Source organism: Lissotriton helveticus, chromosome 6 (assembly GCF_964261635.1).
Source record: "Lissotriton helveticus chromosome 6, aLisHel1.1, whole genome shotgun sequence".
NCBI lineage: Eukaryota > Metazoa > Chordata > Amphibia > Caudata > Salamandridae > Lissotriton > Lissotriton helveticus.
Window position 1 is genome coordinate 1,928,178,009 of NC_136067.1, and position 22,843 is coordinate 1,928,200,851.

Consider the following 22,843-nt stretch of genomic DNA (forward strand, 5'->3'; position numbering starts at 1 on the left):
CAAAGTACTCGTGTTTCCTCACCCAGAGAAGCCGGTGCATAGGTGTCTTTTCGTGTCGCGTTTCGTCGTTGTTTCCAATGGAGAGCTGCAAAGGAGTGCTGTAGGCGACCAGGTGAAGAGTGTCCGGATATATCCAAGGGTGGATCGGAGATCTGAAAACCGTGAAAGAAGAGGGGACAGAGTCTGGGTCACTAGCCAGTGACCAGGAAGGCGACAAGAAGATGCCAGCCGATGTCGGGTGATTTCAGGTGATGTAGGTGGAGCTTGACTCTTCAGCCATGAGGACCAGGAGGCGTAAACGACAACCAGGAGCTGGATTTGAGCTATCCGGATAGGACCCAACAAGCCTTGGCAACAGCAACCCAGGCAAGATGGAAAGATTGGCTTCGTAGCAGACCAGCAAGGTCTGAGGGACTCACCCTCTAGAGGGGACTCAGGGCACGTCTGGAGCAACCAGGGAAGCCCAAGAAACAAAGTAGATTCCTTTGTGGGGACCCACCAGTCGACGGACCAGGGTTCGCGAAGAGGCCTCGAGCAGAAATGCAGGAAGCGGGCCCACGGAACACTTGTGAAGTGTAGGCCTCTAAGCTTCGGTGCAAAAGGTGCTCAGCGCTTGGACTACAAGTAGCCCAATGCACAACTTCAGGAAAGCTTGGGAAATCGATGCACTAGCAAATGTGCTGGATGTCCAGGAGTTCCGGTCCCACGTCTCTCGTGATGGCTACAGGTGTCAGCTTTGCTGGGGACTCGTGTGGGCCTCGGAGATGTCTGGAAGTCATCTGTGTCGCAGATTCGTTGGAATTCCGTCGGGAGCCACGAAAATGCAGATCGGCAAGATGCTTCTTTGGTGCCTGTTTGAACAGGTAAGTCACTCCTTGACAGCAAGGGAGATTTCTTCTGTCTTCCAGTTGAAATGGAACGTTGAAGGTCCAAGAAATATGTTGCAGAGTTTCGTCCAGGGTAATCTAAAGTCCTAGGGTCTGGGTTCCTATACTTATACTAAGTTTAGGGGTTGGACTAACTTTAAGGTCCCACCTATGGGAGGACCTGGGGAGGGGGTGGTTACACGCTTTTCCCTTTGTCCAGTTTCACGCCAGAGCTGGGCCTTAGTGCCCCAGCAACCGGTTTGAACTGGGAAATGCACGGGGACACCTTGTGTGCCCCAGGCACTGTCTGGAAAGCATTCACTAAATGCACCCACCCTGCCCCAATACACTAAAGCCGGTATGGGCAGGGGCTAGCACCTCCCTGGACAGGAAACCTATTGTCCAAGCCTCCCCTGCCGGAGTTTCGTCCAGCAGCAGGAGGTCAGACTTGTGTCTGTGGCAGCAGCATCCATGTTGTGATGCTGAGGCTCTGTTTAACTTCTACAGGTTAGACCAGTGTGTACATGTCTTCTACCTCTAGAAGGGTGGAATGCTATCCCCGCTGCCAGAACTGGCGGACATGTTTTGATGCAGCCATTCCACAGTTAGCATTTACCCCGAGGTTATAATGCACTTAAGAGTATATGGTATGGCTGTATCATAGAACAGCTATAAGGAAGGGATTCTGAAAGCTGCAGAGGGGCTCGGCTCATGCTTGGGCACCCTCCACACAAAACCAAGCACTCTGCCTTCAGGATTGTCAAGGCCTGCTGGAGGAGGAGGAGGGGGGTGTGTGTGTGTGTGTGTGTGTGTGTGTGTGTGTGTGTGTGTCTGTCTGTCTGTCTGTCTGTCTGTCTGTCTGTCTGTCTGTCTGTCTGTCTGTCTGTCTGTCTGTCTGTCTGTCTGTCTGTCTGTCTGTTCCTACTGGCGGTCGCCAGTAGGTATATATAGTTAGGACCTAGTTACCATAGGAAATTCCGAACATTCTATTGGGAATAACTTTGGTGCTGATTGAGGGATCTGCCTGTAATTTTCCTTACATTTGCCTCGCTCCGCTCCTTCCCTGAAAGTTTCGGGGGGATTGGTCAAGCGGGGGCCGAGAAAAAAGGGGGGTCCCAAAACGTGTTTTCCCCATGTTAATTTCCATAGGGACATTCTGACAAGGCTACAGGCTGAACGGAATTACACCAAACTTGGCAAAATGGTAGGGACAGGTATGCAGTAGTGCCTTTTTTATATTTGGTGAAAATCCCTCCAGTAGTTGTTGAGAATTTGAGCAAATTATATATCTATATGCGCTCAACATTCTATTGGGAATAACTTTGGCGCCGATTGAGGAATCTGTGTGTAATTTTCCAGAATTTTGGCCAGCTCCGCTCCGCTCCTTCCCTGAAAGTTTCGGGGGGATTCGTCAAGCGGGGGCCGAAAGGGGGGTCCCAAAACGTGTTTTCCCCATGTTAATTTCCATAGGGACCTTTAGACACGGCTACAGCCCGAACGGCTGAATGGAATTACACCAAACTTGGCAAAATGGTAGGGCCTGGTATGCAGATGTGCCTTTGCTATGTTTGGTGAAAATCCCTCTAGTAGTTCTTGAGAAAATTGAATTTGAAATTTTTCAAATGGCATTTTCTATGGGACCTTTAGACACGGCTACAGCCCGAACGGCTGAACGGAATTACACCACACTTGGCAAAATGGTAGGGACAGGTATGCAGTAGTGCCTTTTCTATATTTGGTGAAAATTCCTCCAGTAGTTGTTGAGAAAATTGAATTTGAGCAAATTATATATCTATATGCGCTCACCGTACGCGCACCGTACGCGTACAGTACGCGTACCCTTACGTGCGCGAGCGAGTTTCTGATTGGCTGGCAGTCGACTGTCAACATTCCAAACTGTCCACACCAGGAAGTGTTGGCCACCATCTTGTTTTACAGGAGAACTGAGACACAAGAGAGCCCAAAACAAGAGTGGAAAACACGAAAAGGGGGCAGGGTAGAGACCCCCCAACCCTCTAGCCCTTCTCAGGGGGTCCCAAAAGGACCCCCAAGGGCAAAAAAAAAAAAGAAATTAAAAATAATCACGGGGTAGGCGCACCGTACGTGTACGGTACGCGTACCGTGCGCGTACTCTACGATTTAAAAGGGCTGAGAAGGGCTAGGGGTTCAGGGAGTCTCAACCCTGCCCCCTTTTCGCGTTTTCCACTCTTGTTTTGTGCTCTCTTGTGCCTCACTTCTCCTGAGAAACAAGATGGCTGATCAGGTGGTCCCAGAAGGATAATAACATATATAAACATTATCCGCTAATAGAATTAGCATTTACAAAACCTTTGAAATTTATTGAAAAAAAATATAGGTTTCACGCCTGATATAGTTAGGAATTAGCATTTAAAAAACCTTGCAAATTCACTGAAAAAAACAAAAGTTTCAAGCCTTATATAGTTAGGAATTAGCATTTACAAAACCTTGCAAATTCACTTAAAAAACCATAGGTTTCAGGCCTTATATAGTTAGGAATTAGCATTTAAAAAACCTTGCAAATTCACTTAAAAAACCATAGGTTTCAGGCCTTATATAGTTAGGAATTAGAATTTTAAAAACCTTGCAAATTCACTTAAAAAACCATAGGTTTCAGGCCTTATATAGTTAGGAATTAGCATTTAAAAAACCATTGAAATTGCTCCTATATAGTTAGTTGTACTAACTATATTTCGCGCACCCGCAATCCACTGATGATATCACATATTACATTATTCATGACATGGTCAGTGACATCACTGATGACATCACTGATGACGTCTCAAATGACATCACTGATGACATCACTGATGAATCAATGGTTTTTTAAATGCTAATTCCTAACTATATAAGGCCTGAAACCTATCGTTTTTTAAGTGAATATATAGGTAGATATAGGTATATTATTTCTAAGTCAGGGTTACAAGTACCACCTTACCCAGGCTGCAGTAGCAGACCTGTGGTGCCATTTTGGAAGGCTTCCCAGGGGTGGCATAATACCTGCTTCCGCCCCCGGTAGGCCTAAGGTACCATATACTAGGGACTCACAAGGGTAACCCAGTAACCAATCTGGAGTGTACCTAATGTACATGTAATCAATTTAGAGAGGAAGTATCTAGGCTGGGGTCCTGGTTAGCAGGGCCACAGCCAGACTAAAATCGATAAATCAGTGAAACACAGCAAAAAGTGGGGGTAACCATAGTAAGCAGACCCTACTCTCCTACAATAATTTACTTTGAAAATATTAAAACCACCTTTCTTAGATACTTGAGTTACCTTTATATTGGGTGGCTGATTTTACATTATAAAAGAAAATGCAGCTCGTATCAGCCCGGTGTATATGACGAGTGGTAAATTTGGGGGGGGGGGGAGCAGGCATTAACCTAAGGGGTACTGTCATAATTTGATGAAATGCCAATAAACAGATTAAAAAAGAAAAAAAAGAAAGAAAATGCACCCTAGTTCTCATCAAAGCAGTATTGTAAGGGATGTTATTAGGTAATCTTAAAAAATAAAAATTAACCATCTTAATAGCTCACAAAATTTAGTAAAGCAGCTTTGTCAGAGCCCCATCTATTGACTCACTCGGATAAGCTGTATTTGTTCAATAGAATTCTTACTTAATGTAACTTTGTTTTTTGTCTTTCTTGTTTAAAAGTTTGTGATTGGTCTTTTCCTAAAGTCCTGGAGGTTTACTTGGTTATGCAAAGGCAGGTGGTAAGAAAACTATTCACTTTTTGTGCTGTCATTATTTAGCACTCCTTCTGTAAAAGGAAATATGATTAAAGTGTATAGGTGTCAAAAAGGTGACCTAAAATGCAAGTACTGAAAATAATTGTTTTGACATGACCTTTAACAGAGCTTAGTCTGCGTGCTCTTATATTTTTTCTAAAACAACAAAGAAAGTTTGCCGCGTGTTGGAAATGTGTACTCGCGGTTTCACATAACGATTATGCAGCAACTAGCTTATGCTAGATTTCTCATCTCTAGAATAACACAATAGTAGGGCTTCTGGCAGATATTGGCACTAATCGAAGAGCTATCCCATATTCATTCCATAGAGTTTATGGTGCTGTAAATGGAACCTTGAAGATATACCGAACGGCTGTAATAACAGGCATGATTTTGCAACCATGCCTTTTGCTTCTGAAAAAATCAATTGTCACTCATAAAATATATACAATTTGTAATTAAATCTACTTTTTTTTTGACAGTAATGGTATTTTATTTTATGACTTATTATCTTTGGTTCGCCAAGCAGTCCTTTTGAAGTGACTAGAAATTGAATGATAGATAAAACTTTACTTCGACTTCTGCATGGTATATTTATGAAAGCTTATGTCCTATTTACAAGGGGAGCGGTCACATTTTCTCGTGCCTAGGCTGCTTGTGAAGAGGATCACAAGTTATGCGCTCTCTTTCTAGAAAGGTGCCAGCCTCGTGTGTATATTGTGAGGTTAAAGGACAACTAGTAAAATGTCGAAAAAATCCATCAAGACTGATTCAAATTGGATTTCATTGATCACCGTGTTGTGTGATTTCATCTCATCAATGGTACCCAGGGTGAACATCTGCAATGAATTAAAATACCAATAATGTGCAATTTTATGCTAGCATTTCCTACTCATATTTTACATTAATTGCTCTGTGCTAAATATTTTATGGTCTTAGAGCTGTTATTGGCACAGCTAACCATTGCGTGTCAATTGAAAGTATCCTGTAGAATATGCTATGCGAAATGCTTTATTTTGCTACAAAACCTGTTTTGTACTTTAGAGCACAGGTGAACTCCAATGAGAACTGCGTGCCCCCTCCCTATCAACTCTTTACTCGTAGGGTTGGAAAGATTTTGTTGGTTTTATCATAGATACAGAAAAAGAAGTCTAAAACACTCTCTATGGACTGAGTTTTCCAGTTACAAGATATGTTGTAGAATCCTAAATTTGTCCTTATGCTCATTTAACAGGTATTTTGTAATTATTTATTAACTGTTCAATTAATTAAAATCATTACAGTAAAAAAAAACATTCAGCATATAAAAACGAAAACAATGATGCTAAAAACTTCTGTTTATCATACATAAAATTAGGCACCCCACCCCAGTGCCCACACGATCGTCTCTCCCCCGAGTTTATAGTCCATGCTGTGTGGCCTTGCACACTCTCGTAAAACCCCCTTTGAGCCTCGATAGATGAACAACTATGCAGGATTATGGGCAACAGCTCTAACATTTCAATTGGCCCTCGCTGGTGTTTGGCGCTGTCTTAGACTGGCGGGCTAGGGATGTGTTAGGACCACTAAGCGTACTTCCGCCAGGTTTGCGGAGTGTTGTTGCTTTCATTTACATTTAGCAGGTAGTAGTCACATATTCAACTGATGCCTTAATGGCTTGTGTGAGGTAAAAGGATACCACGCATATTTTTTAATGTATGTTTATTTTCGTGTTATGGAGATTAACCGAGGGTTCACTGTAGTGCATGTATACTGATCATTTTGTGGTATTGGTGACTTTTTGCACATCCATAACAGCAATAAAATCTGTGGGACACCATTCATGCATTACTGCTTTATCATATCTCACACCAGAGCATTTCAGAACACCAACTGGAGCTTATTTCTCTTACATGTTTGGGATCACCGCACACGCATTATCTATCCACTATGTTTTTTGGGCATTAGGGGTGAAAATTAGGGTGATCGCCGTGCTGGTGTATGCGTCGTTTCGGGTCATGTGACATGGTGGTTGCATCTCAGATGGCTGGCTGTGTGCATGTGTGCGTGCGTGTGTGTGTGTGTGTGTGTGTGTGTTTAGAGCCCCCCTCACAAGTTTTTCCTGGGTGTTAGTTCTTTGAGATGAGTCATTCATCCCTGCTAGTTTGAGTATTGTGCCCTACAATGTTACAAGGTTAATACCTCAGCCTGTAGCCTGCTCTGTTGTCAGTATCAAACCTTCCGCCTTTCACCCAGTTAAGAAGGTCGCTCCTCTAGCATGTTATATGGGGTGTACTCACTGGTTTCTGCCAGTTGCCTTTTTGCCACTCACTGTGATAGGGCAGCAAATTTACATTCAATTTTGTTCTTCTTTGTTCTTTTCTGCATGCCTAGCAGGCATACCCTGGGGCAAAGAGTAAGTGATTTACAAGTTAGTTCTTCCATTGTGCATGTAACTCTTGTCAAGTGTTACAGCTACAGAAAATGTGAAGCGATACAGCATTTCCATAGTGTCATCTGGGGCATTCTTTGGGGACCGATGGCTACATTCTACTGTGCAGTTGGTTGGGTGTTAAGTACATGCTTTCAATATACTGAACTGTATTAGTTTTAATCCGGGATACCAAGGTACTTCTTTTTGGGTACACTGATATAGTCCTCCAGTCTGTGTCCATTATGCCAGTGCCTAAGTCTGGAGATGGGGTTTTCGTAGGTTCTGGAGAGCAGTCCCATCGGTTTCCCCTGCCGCCGAACATAGCAACCACTGCTACCATACACGGAGAAATGTATCCTCCTGTCCACACCCTTTCCAGCATTGCCCATTGGTCAGCAGTTTTAATTTGCATAATCTCATAGTAGGTAGAGGCCAACTATATATCATTTAACAAACATCTTCATGTTACAGATATACATTGTAGACCTTTTAGTGTGTGCCTCTAGCCCTGTTTTCTCATCCCCTCTTCCCCACCACCTCCAACCCTGGTCTTCTTAGGACAGCCTTCCAGGTTGGCGGACATCTACATGTCCTTGTTTGAGGTACCCAACTTTTATTATAGTATTATTTTATTATAATGTTTTGGGAATGTGGTAAGGTGCTCTACCATTGCCGATTCTGACTGGAGACTTAAACACACATACCAGGAATACTGCCTTCACGTCTCTTGTAACTACAGCTTTGGCTGTCAACAAGGTATGCAATGCCATGCTTCTCCCTAAGAAAGTCTTGATTGCAATGTATACTTCCCAAGCTCTCCTAGTGAGGGGCATAAAAGTAGGTTTAGGGTGTTAGTTTTTAAATGCCATTTTAAATGTGATAAAAATATTCATTTTATTCTTGTTGTTCACAGTGGGCCTATTTGCTGTTTTTATGATGTTCTGTGTGGTTATTTTAGATTTTAGAATCAAATTCGTAATTTTGCAATAAATGCTTTTATTTAAAATTATCTATTTGTCTTAGTACCAATTGTGTGTGTGATATTGTGATGGATGAAATTAGTTTGTTTCCAGTACCGCAATGCCCCAGATCCCGGCTTAAGGATTGTTAGGAATCCAAAAGTAATTATTCCTCTTCAACAGTGTTTTCGGTGGGTTTCTGTGGGGTCTACAAGAACCTCTCTTTCACATTCAGCGTTGGTGCATTGAACCAAGTTCACTCTTATCACCTGTGGGTGGGACACCAAACCTTGTAGAACTATACCACTGACGCAGTTCACGCAACAACAGATGTCATACTCTTCATGGCCTATTAACAGGTCATACAGTAGAGACTTCCCTTGAAATAGTGGGCAAGCGGGTATCCACTGTTTCTTAAGCCTCCCTGGGAATCCCTTTCGCTGGTGCAGAGCACAGTCCCAAAAAGTTTTTTTTTCTTCTTCTTGTGCCCCATTTACTGTTCTTTGAAGGAATAATGTTACAGTGAGTCACTATGGCTAGGTGCATGGACAGCAGTAAGCCTCAGACCCTCAGTGGATCCCACACAGCTTTGCTCCTCAAAAAGATCATTAAGTGAGGAGGACAGTAACTGCGCACCACTCCCCCTGTGCCTCCACGGCACCCGGGCAAGCCACACGCACAGCACTCTTTGTTCTTACCTCAGGGTGGCCATACGACAGTCCCAGGACAGTCCCAGTAGTGTCAGTATCACCACTAACCCACCCACATCATCATCAGGCAGTGCCCTGCCTCATCAGCTGCATCATCCAGGCATTATAGAAAGGAACAACAGGTTGTTCATCCAGGAGGAGCTGCCATAGCAACATCCAGAAGCACAAAGGCACCAATTTTGAATGCTTGTTTCCGGTTCAGGGAAGACATGGCTTGGCAGTTCGGGCTGGATGGTCCCATGAGGCATAGGGTCAGACTGATTTGCATATAGTCGTGTCTGAACTGGGGTGGCGGAGTGAGCTAAAGAATGATGATGGATTAAACCCAGATCAGTTGACTGGGGGTGAGTGTTTGCAAAGTTCAATACTCCGTCCATCATCCCCTTTGGTTTTGCTTTGTTTGCCCTAAGTTGGCAGGGTATGCCCAGACGTGGGTCCCTTGCTCACTTTCCCACTGGATTCAAGATAGCCTGGCTGATGAAGGCTGTAAGCCCGAGACCGGTCCCATGATGCTTGTTTCCGGTCCAGGGAAGACATGGCTTGGCAGTTCGGCTGGACTGTTCCCATGAGGCACAGGGTCAGACTGATTTCCATATAGCCATGTCTGAACTGGGGTGGCGGAGTGAGCTAAAGAATGATGATGAATTAAACCCAGATCAGTTGACTGGGGGTGAGGGCTTGCAACGTTCAACACACCGTCCATCATCCCCTTTGGTTTTACCAATTTTGGATTTACAACATTGCAATGGCAAGGAAAGATGGAATTTGATTCCCCTGAGTAGTAGGAAATGTGGACACAAGGGTGGCTCATAATCAAGCCTTCAGGATCTCTGGGCCCAGAGCCCCAGCCTCCTACCTCCGAGCTTGAAACCAGAATCGTGATGGAGCTTCACACTGAACCGCCTGGTATGGAGCCCAGCAAGTTCTGCCTCTCCTGTGCTCTTTTTAACCTCAAGTAGCTTAACTTGCTGCAGCACGCTTTGGCCATCTTTTTGAGTAGCCCGGAGTAATTTTGTTGTTTCCACTAACTTGGAAGTACCAGTACTGTGGGCCTGGATAATTCCAGAGGCAGGGAAATAACAGGAATTACAAGTCCTTGGGGAATATCATGGTTAAATTGTACTTAACTTGCCACATGTTTTTCCCCGGTATTACACTGGAAGACTTTGACTCCTAGCAGCAGGTGAAATCTCTGGGTGGAATACCACTCACTAGCAGTGAGTGGTATTCCACCCAAAATTACGCATAAATTAAATGAATGATGTTTGTGGCTCGCTAATGATTGGACAGAATTGAACTTGTTTTGAAGAGTTTGGAACAAGTGTCAATTAAGACAAGTGGACAAGGAAGCTTGCATTGGAATTTTGATTATTTATGGCCTTCAATAATTAATTGTTGAATAATACATAATAACTGTACGCTCCTTCTGTGTGGATTTAATCATATGTATGTATATGGTATTTGTATAGCGTGAACTTAAGCGAGTAATATCTCGGGACTCATGGGCACTTTGCCAACCTCTGCAATTGTCACAGGACTATCCCTACACGACAGGTCTAATTTCCCCACAACAAGTTCGTTCCTGCACTGTTTTTTCTTCTTCTATTAGCTGGTCATTCCTGAGACCCTCTGCGCTCGCTGCAGGGTAGAACTTTTTCACATCCAACAGCTGCGCTTTGGCACCTTTTGTCGCACGCCCCTCTGGGCCCATTCGAAACCCTGTGCTCCTGGAAATCTCTTACAAGACAGCTGTTAAACACATCCAGTTACACTTTGTTTTAACACACTGGAGCACATCTGCTTTCCCCATAGCCCTGGGATGCCCCACGTGGTCGCTGTACTTCACAAGTTAATTTGATCATGTACATCAGTGGATTAGCGGTTGAAGGTTCAAAGCATTTATGGTTGATTCATTAAAGTCACTATAATACAATAATCAACACAATCAGCGGGAAAAGTGGCATTTAAAATGCCACCTATAATTGCAAGCATAACATTTATCAATGGTGATGAAAAATTGCTACATTGGCAGCTACACCTTTTACATGCCAAAACGAAAAACCCGCTGTGAGCCAGCTGGAGTAGGGCCTAATATAAGATATAAAAAACCCTCATTAACATAAATCTGCTAATTATACATTCCGGTGAATTGCAATAATTAAATATTTTTTATAACCCTAGATGAAAGAGTAGAGTTTATGGATGCTCGACATGCCGTCTTACAAGGCCGCACACATAGGTGCCTATGGTAGACCTTTAGTGGCCATGTCTGTGAACTCACCAATCACTCCATCAACTGTGGGCTGGTCCCACTCAGAATCCCTAGTCACCGCGCCTCAACATGTTGGGGGTCCTTGTTTCATTAACATGGACTTCAACCACTGCCTGCACTCTGTGTCTTAGGGCATATGTGAGCATGCAGCATGTAGAATGTAGACCAGAATGCAGTTGTAAAGCCACACAGGCAGCACCTTTTCAATCCCCTGTAAAGTTTTCTTCAGGTCTTCCTAATATCCAGCAGGGAAAGCAAGAGGCTTCATTTGTGTCGAACAATCATCGACATTGAAGCAAGCAAATCAGTCCACACCTGGCCTGTAGGATGCTTTTCGTGTTTTTTCAGTGACATCATGAAACCCAAACTTTTAAAAGCGAGGTTTGCCCTAAGATTTGACAGGGTGTGCCAATTCGGAACCACATCTTTCACGGCAAAGTTTAGGTAACTAGATTTGGCATAGCGAGTAGTATATTTTGTGATAACTAAGGTCAGCCAATGAGAGGAGGTCGCAATCCCAACCCTTCTGGAAACACTCAAGCTTCCCTCCCAGAGACTCTGCCGAAGGAAGGTGTGATGTTTTTAATGTTAGTTGTGTGTGTACGTGTGAATTGCAGGCCAGGTCGCTCCCCACCTGCCGCACAGCTCCACCTGTGTGCCTGTGCCTCAGCCCCCTGTGCTGCCGCTCCGCCGTGAGTTTGATCCTGCTGTTGTCCCAGTAGTATAGTGTCTTCGTTTTTTGTGCCTTGTAATCTGTGATTCTGTGTATTACTGTACTGTTCTGTCTCTGCTCTTCCCTCGTTTTTTGCCTCGTATCCCCCTCCCCCCTTTTTTCTTCTGATCCCCCTGCTCGTTTCCCACCACTGCTCATCTGCGGCCCGCCCCCCTCGCCGTCCATTCGCCGCCCCACTCCCGCCTCCCAGCTGCTCCTCTCTCCCTCCCCGCCTTTAAATGACGGCTGCTGCGCGGCAGTGAGAGCGACCCCTGACCCTGCTAGCAGGCCAGGTCGCTCCCCACCTGCCGCATAGCTCCACCTGTGTGCATGTGCCTCCCCCCCCCCTGTGCTGCGCTCCGCCGTGAGTTTGATCCTGCTGTTGCCCCAGTGGTATAGTGTCTTTGTTTTTTGTGCCTTGTAATCTGTGATTCTGTGTATTACTGTACTGTTCTGTCTCTGCTCTTCCCTCGTTTTTATCCCCGTATCTCCCCCTTTTTTCTTCTGATCCCCCTGCCCGTTTCCCGCTGCTGCTCCCCTGCGGCCCCGCCCCACTCGCCGTCCATTTGCCGCCCCGCCTCCCAGCTTCTCCTCCCTCCCTCCCTGCCTTAAATGACCACCGCTGCGCGTCCGCGCAGAGGATGCGCGCAGCGGGCGTGCCGCTGGCGCGCCAGGGGCAAGCCCGTCTGCGCCCGTCCGCGCATGGACCGTGCCCAGCACCAGAACCCCTGGACCCCCCAAACGCCACGACGCCGTACTCTGATACAATGCCAGCACACTCCACGCACTCAACGCCGTCAGAAACCACACCTGCTTCCAAGCCGCCCCGAAACGGACCCACAAACCTTTCTCCACCTGCGACAGAGCCACCAAACCTCCAAGGACCGGACCCAACCACCTCCGCTGCATACTCCTGAACACCCGCTCCGCACGCAAACAAGCCGTCGAGCTCTGGGACCTGATCGACACCTCCGCACCAGACATTGCCTTCCTGACCGAGATCTGGTGGAATGACTCCTCGGCACCCGACATCGCCATAGCCGTCCCAGACGGCTACAAGATCACCCGCAGGGACCGCGCCAACGGAATTGCCATCATCCACAAGTCCTCCATCAAGGTCTCCACCCACTCAGACGGCACCCTCAACCCCGCCGAACACCTGCACTTCCAGATCCACACCGACCCCAACACCACCCTCCCAAGAACACTCGTCTACAGACCCCGGGCACAGTTCAGCGACTCTATCGCCGACCTCGCCAGCACCCACGCTCTCGCCTCCACAGACTACATCCTCCTCAGGCACCTGAACTTCCACCTTGAGAACAACAATGAGGCCAACTCCACCTGCCTGTTCGACAACCTCGGTCTCAGACAACTCGTCACAGCTCCCACCCACACCGCCGGCCACACGCTTGACCCCATCTTCTCCACCAACACCCACGTCTCCTTCGACCACACCACCGAACTCCACTGGACCGACCATAGCTGCACCCATTTCACCTTCAATAAGGTCACCACGCTCCACCACACCCAACAGCTGGCCCGCCGCTGCTGGAGCAAAGTCACAGAGGACCAGCTGACCACCACCCTCGCCCAAAACCCACCCACCGACCCAGACGTCGCCGCCCGCAATCTCAGACAGTGGATCAACGACTGCGCCAACACCCTCGCCCCGCTCAAGAAACCCTCCAACAGCCTCACCAGCAAGAAAACCACCTGGTTCACCGAAGAGCTACAGACCTCCTAACGAGCATGCCGTAAACTGGTGAAGAAATGGCTCCACGAACAAACACCAGTCAGCCACGCAGCACACAAGGACGCCACCCGCAGACATCACCACCTCATCAGAGTCGCCAAGACATCTTCCTTCAAAGCCCGCCTAGACAACAACGCACACAACAGCAAAGAGCTCTTCAGCATCGTGAAGGAACTCTCCAACCCCAGCGCCAACGCCATCCCGCCCACACAAAAACTGTGCGGCGCACTGGCCACCTTCTTCCACCGCAAGATCTTGGACATCCAGGACAGCTTCAACACCCTGACCGCCCCAATAACGACAGGCCGCACCCACCCGACAAACACCACCCGCATCAACGGGCTGACCTCCTGGAGCAACGTTACCGACGACGAGACACGCAAGGTCATGAACTCCATTCACTCAGGATCACCATCAGACCCCTGCCCACACCACGTATTCAACAAAGCAGACGCAGCCATCGCACCCCAACTCCGGAAAGTCATGAACATCTCCTTCGAGACATCTACATTCCCGGAAAGCTGGAAGCACACAGAGATCAACGCCCTTCTGAAGAAGCCCAAGGCGGACCCCAAGGACCTCAAAAACTTCCGGCCCATCTCCCTGCTCCCTTTCAATCAATCAATAAATCATGGCATTTATATAGCGCGCTACTCACCCGGGAGGGTCTCAAGGCGCCTTTCCCGGCGAAGGTCATCAAGAAAATTGTCAACATACAACTGACCTGCCATCTCGAGGACAACACCATCTTAGACCCCTCCCAGTCCGGATTCAGAAGAAACCACAGCACCGAGACAGCCCTCATCGCCGCCACAGACGACATCAGGCGCCAACTAGACAACGGCGAAACATCAGCCCTCATCCTCCTGTACCTGTCAGCCGCCTTCGACACAGTTTGCCCCCACACACTAAAGACAGGCCTCCAAGAAGCGGGAATCCAAGAGAAGGCCCTCAACTGAACCACGTCCTTCCTCACCGTCAGAACCCAGAGCGTCCGCCTCCCACCTTTCCGTTCTGAAGCCACCAACATCATCTGCGGTGTACACCAGGGCTCTTCCCTCAGCCCGACACTGTTCAACGTCTACATGACCCCCCTCACACAAGTGGCCCGCCAGCACTACCTCAACATCATCTCCTGACACCCAGCTCATCCTCTCCCTCACCAAGGACCCGCACACAGCCAAAACCAACCTCCACAAGGGTATGAATGCCGTCGCCGAATGGATGAGGAGCAGCTGACTGAAGCTGAACTCAGACAAGACGGAGCTCCTCATCCTTGGACCAACCCCATCAGCCTGGGACGACTCTTGGTGGCCAACCACGCTGGGAGCAGCACCAACACCCACTGACCACGCACGCAACCTAGGAATCATCCTCGACTCCTCCCTCTCCATGTCGAAGCAGGTAAGAGCCGTCTCCTCCTCCTGCTACAACACCCTCCGCATGCTCCGCAGGATCTACAAGTGGATCAAGAACAGTGACACAGGCCCTCGTCAGTAGCAGACTAGACTTCGGCAACGCACTCTAGGCAGGAATCTCAGCCAAACTCCTACGACAACTACAACGCATTCAAAATGCCTCCGCCCGTCTGATCCTCAACATCCATGCGCAGCCACATCACCCCCCACCTGAGAGACCTACACTGGCTCCCCGTCGACCAAAGGATCACCTTTAGACTCCTCATCCACGCACACAAGGCACTACACAACACCGGACCAGCCTACCTTAACAGCAGACTCAGCTTCTACACCCCCCCCCCGCCTGCCAACTCCGCTCTGCCAGCCTCTCCCTCGCCGTTGTTCCTCGCATCCAACAAGCGACCTCCGACGGCAGATCCTTCTCCATCCTCGACGCCAAGACCTGGAACACCCTGCCCACCTTCCTGCGGCAGACCCAATACCTGCTCACCTTCAGGAGACTCCTCAAGACCTGGCTCTTCAAGAAGTAGCAGCACCTCCCACCCCCCTCTCAGTGCCTTGAGACCCTCGCGGGTGAGTAGCGCGCTTTACAAGTAGACTGATTGAATGTATGTGTATTTGTGAGTGCATGCTGTGAATGTGTGTGTGTGTGCTTGTGAATGGTGGGTATATGTTTGCATGCTTGTGAATGCATGGAGGTGTGAGTGAGTGTGCATGTAGATGGGTGAGTTTATGTGTGTGCCCCGCCTGCCCCCCTCATGCTTGAATTTCGGCTCATCAATGCTTGAATGGCTCGTGAGATTAGAGTGGTTGTGGAGCTAATATGGTTTGTGTAAAGCCACTTCAGCATAAAAGCCAAGGTTGCTTTCAGCAAGGCACATATTACTGATTACAGCTCCTCAAACCACTGACCAAGTTAGCTGTAAGCCAACACCTTCTGAGATCCCAGCTACCAACTTTGCAATGCTTATGACCAAATATAACAATGTTCGTTTTTCCCAGGTTGGTCTCCAATTTATTTGCTCACTTGTAAGTTTATAAGGTTCTTAAAATCAGCGGGTGTCAACAGCCAATCAGACCAATTACATTTTATCATCTGTATATTAGAGCACAGGCACCTGGGTAGAACTAAGTTTTAATGGTGAGGACCTAGCTGTTTTTAGCTCACTCTCTAACTCATTGTTACATAAACTAAATAAGAAAGATACTAACAAATTCTTGTTGTAGCCTGTGCTTAATTTGAGTTGGTGGGGGGCCACCAGCAGTTATTTTGGGGGCTTGGCACTTATTTTGCCCATAAAATACTTACTGGGCACAAGAGAGAGAAAAACACACAAATCTGAAAGACAGAGGACGAGAAAGACAGAAAAACGTCACAAAGGGAAAATGCTCTAACCTGCAAGAGTTGGATAAAAGGTAAGAGAGTTGCAGATAATGGATTAAAGAGACCTTAAGCCTCGGCATTCACATGCCTATGGTTAATTGCACTGGCCACGGGCACACGAGCAGAGCTTCAGGCACCAGCACTTTTTCTTTCACAAATTAAAGAGTGGTTGTAGTCCGTAATCTATGTAATTCTGTTTTAAAAGCGAATCTCTGCAACTTTATTGTAAATCAAGTGTTTGAACTCGACCAGCAAATGAGACCAGCAGTTGAGATGCTCTAATCCCTGAGCTTTTGACATACACCCCATCAAATGCTGCTTTATAATCTATGCAACAATCAAAAAGGCATGTTTTCTCAATACCTTTGCTGCAAGACTACCATGGATATGGCCAGGATGATGTCTATCATAAAGCGGCTTGCAGGAAAGCCAGCTGATTGTAGAGGATAAGGTTGATATTAGTGGCCGAGTCCTCCAGATCATCGAGCATACCAACAAACCAATTGGCCTCCACATCCATTAGTGCAATCAACCTATTTGCTGCACACTAAGGATCTCCCTTTTTCTGCAGTGGGTGAAGTATAGAACGCCTCCAAGAACAAGGAGTGGAGAAATTTAACGGACTGTTCAATTGAGACCAGTAGTTGTGGTCCCTTTCATGCACCTTTGTGGGGATTCCATTTGGACACACTACCCCAAATAATAGTGATAGGCTAGTAAAAGTCCTCAGTAATGCTTTGATAGCTCAGCCTAACCGGGAAAGCCTGGAGTCTTGAATCCAAGTCCACAAATATTTGGCCCATCTCTGGTATTAATACACAACCCGAATTTCTGGTGTTCACCTTCTTTGCAGAGGAGAGGCATATGTCCCAGGAATACTCACATCAGGCATTATCTTTGATATGCTGGAATGTGCTCAGTAGATTCTATACCTCCCATATTCCCAAAACTGATGTCCTTTTATGGTTCTTAGCCAAGAATTACAGTGATTCCTGGCAGCAGGTGATCGCTTTCCACCTGAGAAGATTAGTGGTTTACAATGGTTCATATTCAGAAAATACAGATTTTGTAATGGCTTGTCAGCCCTGTTCGTATGTGCGTATTTAAAGTCATGAAGAGATTTGAAAACTATCATTTTAATATATTGTTCAATGTTTTGATAATAGTAGATTTGTGATATACTTATGACAATAAAAAAAGATTATGGATATAGAATAACTTCTGCGTTGAGTTTCACATTCAAGGAGCGTGATATGCCAAAGACCATATGTCACCATGGACCAGTGCTTGAGCTTCCAGTGACTGGACTGTTTCGTCTGCCTGTCATAGGCTGTTATGGAACGCTCATGTACTCAGTCAAGGCTCAGGGTTTGCAGAATGCTAACAAGGTTGCTTTCCTCCAATTACTACTAACACCTTATTTAGCTAGTCTTTACATTTTTCTGGATCTACTTTTATGATACTAAGGGTATTGTTGTTTTTCTTTTGTGGTTTAGGAATTTTTTGAGAACCCTGCTTTTCGCCCAGATGGAATGAAACTTTATCCAACTTTGGTGATCCGAGGAACAGGTCTCTATGAACTTTGGAAGTCTGGAAGATATAAGAGTTATTCTCCCAGCACCCTTGTGGAATTGGTGGCAAGGATCTTGGCTCTTGTACCCCCATGGACACGAGTGTATCGTGTGCAGAGGTAAAGTTGATATAAAAGTTCTGCTCTATATAATGTGCACATATGCATTTCATTATCTTTGTTAAAAGCAGGTGCTGGATCTTACACATGAATATTGTGATGTACATTTGTAACTAAGATTAAGGCGGCCTCATATGCCTGACTTCCACATGCCTCTTCCTAGGATGAACAACAACCTGGAAAAGTCAGAAAGTAATTGGCGAATAGTGATCTGAAAAAAACTGATGTTTGAGCTCGTTCACCAGTCTAGGACGTAGTTAATGCTTCTCATTCCTCATGATCTGTGGACTGTGGTGAACAGAAATAACTATGTTTAACTTCAGTATTGGATCAATATCATAAAACAAAACCATACAATACTTTACTACTAACCAGCACATAATATAAACTGACCAAAGCAATTGCTGTCTCTACCGGTCAGGAGTATGAGAAGATCCGAAGATGCTCTTCCTACCCTAAGTCTTTGTAGTCTCACTGAGTGCCAGGTGATTTACCTAATCGCACTATGAGTGTAATATTCTTTCAGTGATCTCATCCCAACTTACACCCATTCAGCAACATCAACTCTACAATAAAACTGGACTTCAGCAGTAGAAGAAAGATATTTAGAATTTGTCAAATTTGTGTCTGTTTTTTTAAAGTGTGTGGTCGGGTATTGGATGTATCAGTCATGGATGATGAACACGAAACAGAGTCACTGGAAAGGACCTGAACCAAGAGATTGGTTTCCTAGTAACCACTTGAAGTGCTGCAGCTTTGTGAAAGACGTCAGGTTTTTGCATCCCACTCAGGAGGGACAAGTATTCTTGCCAGCCTCAAGAAAACTTCATAGTAAAAATACATACATAATTTGAACTTTCATCACATTTTTTTAGCTTTTGGTTTGTTCAACTGACATTTACATTTTGCTTCGTCCTACCACATGACACAGCATAGGACAGGAGATCAGCACAGATCAGCCGTAGTCTTAATATACTAACCAACTAAATTGTGATGGCACACATATATTCAAATCAGTTTGCTAGGAATACGATTGAAGGCACTTGAGTTTACCAGTGACTGGCAGTACCTATGTATAGTAGGTTGTCATCACAATTGTTCCACAGTAATTAAGTAATTGATTGAAAGTTGCAATTAGGACTTTTTGTCATAAATCAGCTTTTGCCCATCTATTTATCATCTGGAAAACAAACACAATTTACTAAAGTAACAAAAGTGTACATGTCATTTTTTATGTAGAACCCACACCCACTCAGCTTTGTGAAGACTTCAGTTGGATCTGACTCGTGAGGGACACCTAGTAATGAATTTTGGTACTGCAGCGATACAAAAGACTAGACCTGTTGGCTATGCCAACGACTGGTTATTTCTGCTTTTTCTTTGCTGCTGATTGCTGAACTTTCTCTCTGTGCACTCCTAAGGGCTCATCCTGCACCAGCAGGCGTTACCGTGCTATTTGAGACAGTTATTAAAACTACAATCCATTAAATACTGCCTTCTCTGGACAACTTGTGATGGCAAGATCCGTCTATTTAACTAATGTAGCTGTTTAAAGTGGTGGTGTTACAAAATCTAACTACGAGAGTTATTCAGTGAAATGCATATACAGTGGATGTGTATTCTGCTAATCAGCAACACAACAGTGCCTAGACACTGTGTAATTGGTACACATTACGCCAAATTAAATTATTACCAAAACTAAATTAGTTGCTGTCCACTGTGAATCCTACAAATAGCTTTACTTATCTAAGATTTGAAAACGTATTCAAAACATATTTAAACAGGGTGTTTTTGATTACACCTGTTGTAGTGTACTCCATGGGTAAATGGCTTTATAGTTTTACAGCTTGAATCTTTTCTAGATTGTGCATTATTCTGCCATCTGGTGGTTGGATGTGGGCTTGTCTCCTCAAGTCCTTTCTCTCTGTCTTTTATGTGTTTCGTGCTTCATCAAAAATTTGGTGCACTACCCCTCCCTGAATTACATCAGATGTACACCCTGAACATTGGATGTGTTCGCCGTCTTCAGATTCATTTTTCCAACCTTGGTTTGAAAGTACAGCCAGCTGAAAGAAAGAAGAATTTTTTTTTTGAGGCAACATCCAAGAAAACACTGAAGGTTATAGTTTTTTTAACTGATTTACCAATGGCCATCAAAGGAGGAGCACAAAACACCTAGGAAAACCAAAGATCGTTTGAAGTTTCAAGAAGGGAGAAATCAATCATAAGGGTAAGAGAATGGGCATAACGTATTGAGAACATCCCATTCAGATTTTGCCCCACTGCCACCACAACCTCACACAAAAGAACAACCACGACATACACAACCTTTGCCTCACAAAAGGATCACAAGCCGGTGGAGTGAGCTGAGTTCCAGACGAAAAGCCTTAGAGCAAGAGAGAGAGCACAATGGGCACAATATGCCATGGCCCAGTCCCAGCAGAAGCAAGGAACAGTGAAATATCTGAGTTTGTTGAGCGATGATTAAACTCACAAAGACACTGAGGTAGGGGAAGGGGAGGGGTCAAACACTGAAGAACTGATCGAGGCTGAGAAAGAAAGAATGCAGAAACGCTGAGAACAAGAAACGCTTGGTAACATAGCAAGTGCAACACGGGGTGTACAGCAGCTCAAAACATTACGTAATGAAACAGCATTAGCGTATGACCATTGAACAAAGATTTGCCCAAAGGGCTAACTCACGTGGACTGGCATTTCTGTGCTACCTTGGATAACTTACCCTATTAAATTGCAAACATTCCCGTCTGCCTGTAAAGGAGGATAGTCTCAGAAGATTCCAGCACATTGGATCAAGGAAAGTAGGATAGAGGTGGAGAGGGTTTCAGTTATTTCAAGCCTCCTTGGCAGCCCTACAGCTGGGTGATCATAAGAATGCATCAGTGCTCTCATGCTACAACAAATGTAGATATCCCCTTCATGTGTTACCCCTGGTGTCTTGGGAAACTACAAATTGAGTGCAAATAGTTTTTGAAATAAACTCTTTTTAATTTCATTTTTGGCCTTATCAGAACTATCACCTCGCACAGACCTGAGAAATCCTCATTACAGAGAAGCAGTGATCAGTTTCCTTGGCTGCGGCTCTCAAATTGCTTTGATTGTGCTTCACCATTTCCAATATCAGCCTGCAAATTCAAGATGCTATGCCTCCTGGGCCATCTGTGGGGAACAAGATGATGTAAAGTAGTCTTCCACAGCATGAGGATCTGGCTCCCAGCACTTCCCCTTATCCGAAAGCTTCCCATAGATCCTTCAGGTCCTCCCATTCGGCAGGAGGGAGCATCTGGAGCCTCCGAAGTTAGGCATTTTGTGCTGTGTTCTCAAGGGATCCCTTTTTGTTTTTCGGATTTGTAATGGAAGCAATGGCCCACCCCTTGAATAAGTCTCAGTGATCAGGCTTTGAGTTGTCCTCAGCTTTCCCCACATGGCATTAGACACGCTTGTCAGTGAGGCCATATCTTGCAGATTTATGCTAAGCAGTAATTGAATTATTTAGTGGCTCCTTCTATGGAGTGAAACTTCGCCTCAATCTGCTGGGTAGATTTCTGCAGAGTACAGTGTAATTCTCCTTTTGTTTGTCATCCATATGGTTCCATAAAAGTAGGTTCTTTTGTTTCAGAAGCAAAGTTATTCTGCAGTACCTGTCTATTAACTCCTCTTGTTGGCTTGGTGAGCTCTACTTGAGTGTCTGCATAATAAATCAGTAGAAAGGTGCCTAACTGCAATCAAAAAAAGCCTGTCTCAACGTGCTCCCATTCCTACTCATCACTGCATCTCCCAGTATCTGTCTTCATTCAGTGGAAGGCCTGACCACCACTACAACCCAGTGCCTCCTTTTGGCTCCTCCTCGTCAGATTCTGCATCACATTCTCTCCAACGGACTGTGGTAAACCCATGACTGTGCTGTCACGCTAGATTGCAAAATGACTCCCCTGCCAATTATGAGAACTTGTGCCCCTCCCTCGGTCACCAGGGGCTTTAGTGCCTTTCAGAAGCTTGCCGTTTGCATACTTTAGGTGGAGAGATCTTTAGAATGGAAAATGCACTTATATTGAAAAACCAAAGGTGGTGATGGACGGAGCGTTGACAATACAAACACTCACCCCCAGTCAACTGATCTGGGTTTAATCCATCACCGTTCTTTAGCTCACTCCGCCACCCCAGTTCAACGCTCCGTCCATCATCACCTTTGGTTTTTCTTTATGCACTTATATTGCTCATGGTTACCCGTAGGCATTCCAGCGCATTATGATAACCAGAAATGTCATAGCCATTCAAGGGAAAAGGAAGGTTTTCAGCTGTTTCCTGAATTGTAGGTGGTTAGGTTGAAAACGGATCGATTCAGGGAGTTGATTCCATAGTTTTGACGCGTGTAGCGCAAATCTGCACCCGCCAGAGCGAGCCCGGCGAATCCTTGGGACTGTCAGCAACATTTTATGGTTGGATATGAGGGTTCGCAGTACCGGCAGGCGTTGAAACATCGGTAGAAGGAGCGATGGCCCATTACCAGTGAGGGATTTGTGTACAGTACACAAAGATTTGAACACAATTCTCTGTTGTACAGGAAGCCAGTGAAGCTGACGAAGTGCTAGCTTAGCAGAGTCACGTCTCGCCACCTTTAGCAGTAGGCGTGCTGTGCAATTCTGAACCAGCTGAAGGGTCTTAATGGTCCCCTGTGGAGCGCCCAAATAGATCGCGTTGGAATAGTCGAGTCGTGATAGAATGAGGGCTTGCACCAACGTGCGCCTAGCATCAAAAGGAAGAAGAGGGAGGATCTTCCTCAGCGTTCTGATTAAGCCATAGCAGGTGGCTGCGACCTTGCGAGCTTGTACCAGAAAACTGAGACCGGGGTCAATCCACATGCCCAGACTCTTAATCTGGCTCTTCGGCAGCGG

At 45.8% G+C, this 22,843-nt stretch overlaps 1 protein-coding gene across 1 annotated transcript in view; it reads left to right on the top strand.

The window, feature by feature from the left end:
- The window catches only part of ELP3 (elongator acetyltransferase complex subunit 3), a 731,849-nt gene that overhangs the window by 418,486 nt on the left and 290,520 nt on the right, over nucleotides 1–22,843 (top strand). The window contains exon 10 of the mRNA XM_078649905.1: nucleotides 17,737–17,930. Within this exon, the coding sequence (XP_078506031.1) occupies nucleotides 17,737–17,930 (194 nt within the window). The remainder of the gene's footprint in view (nucleotides 1–17,736; nucleotides 17,931–22,843) is intronic.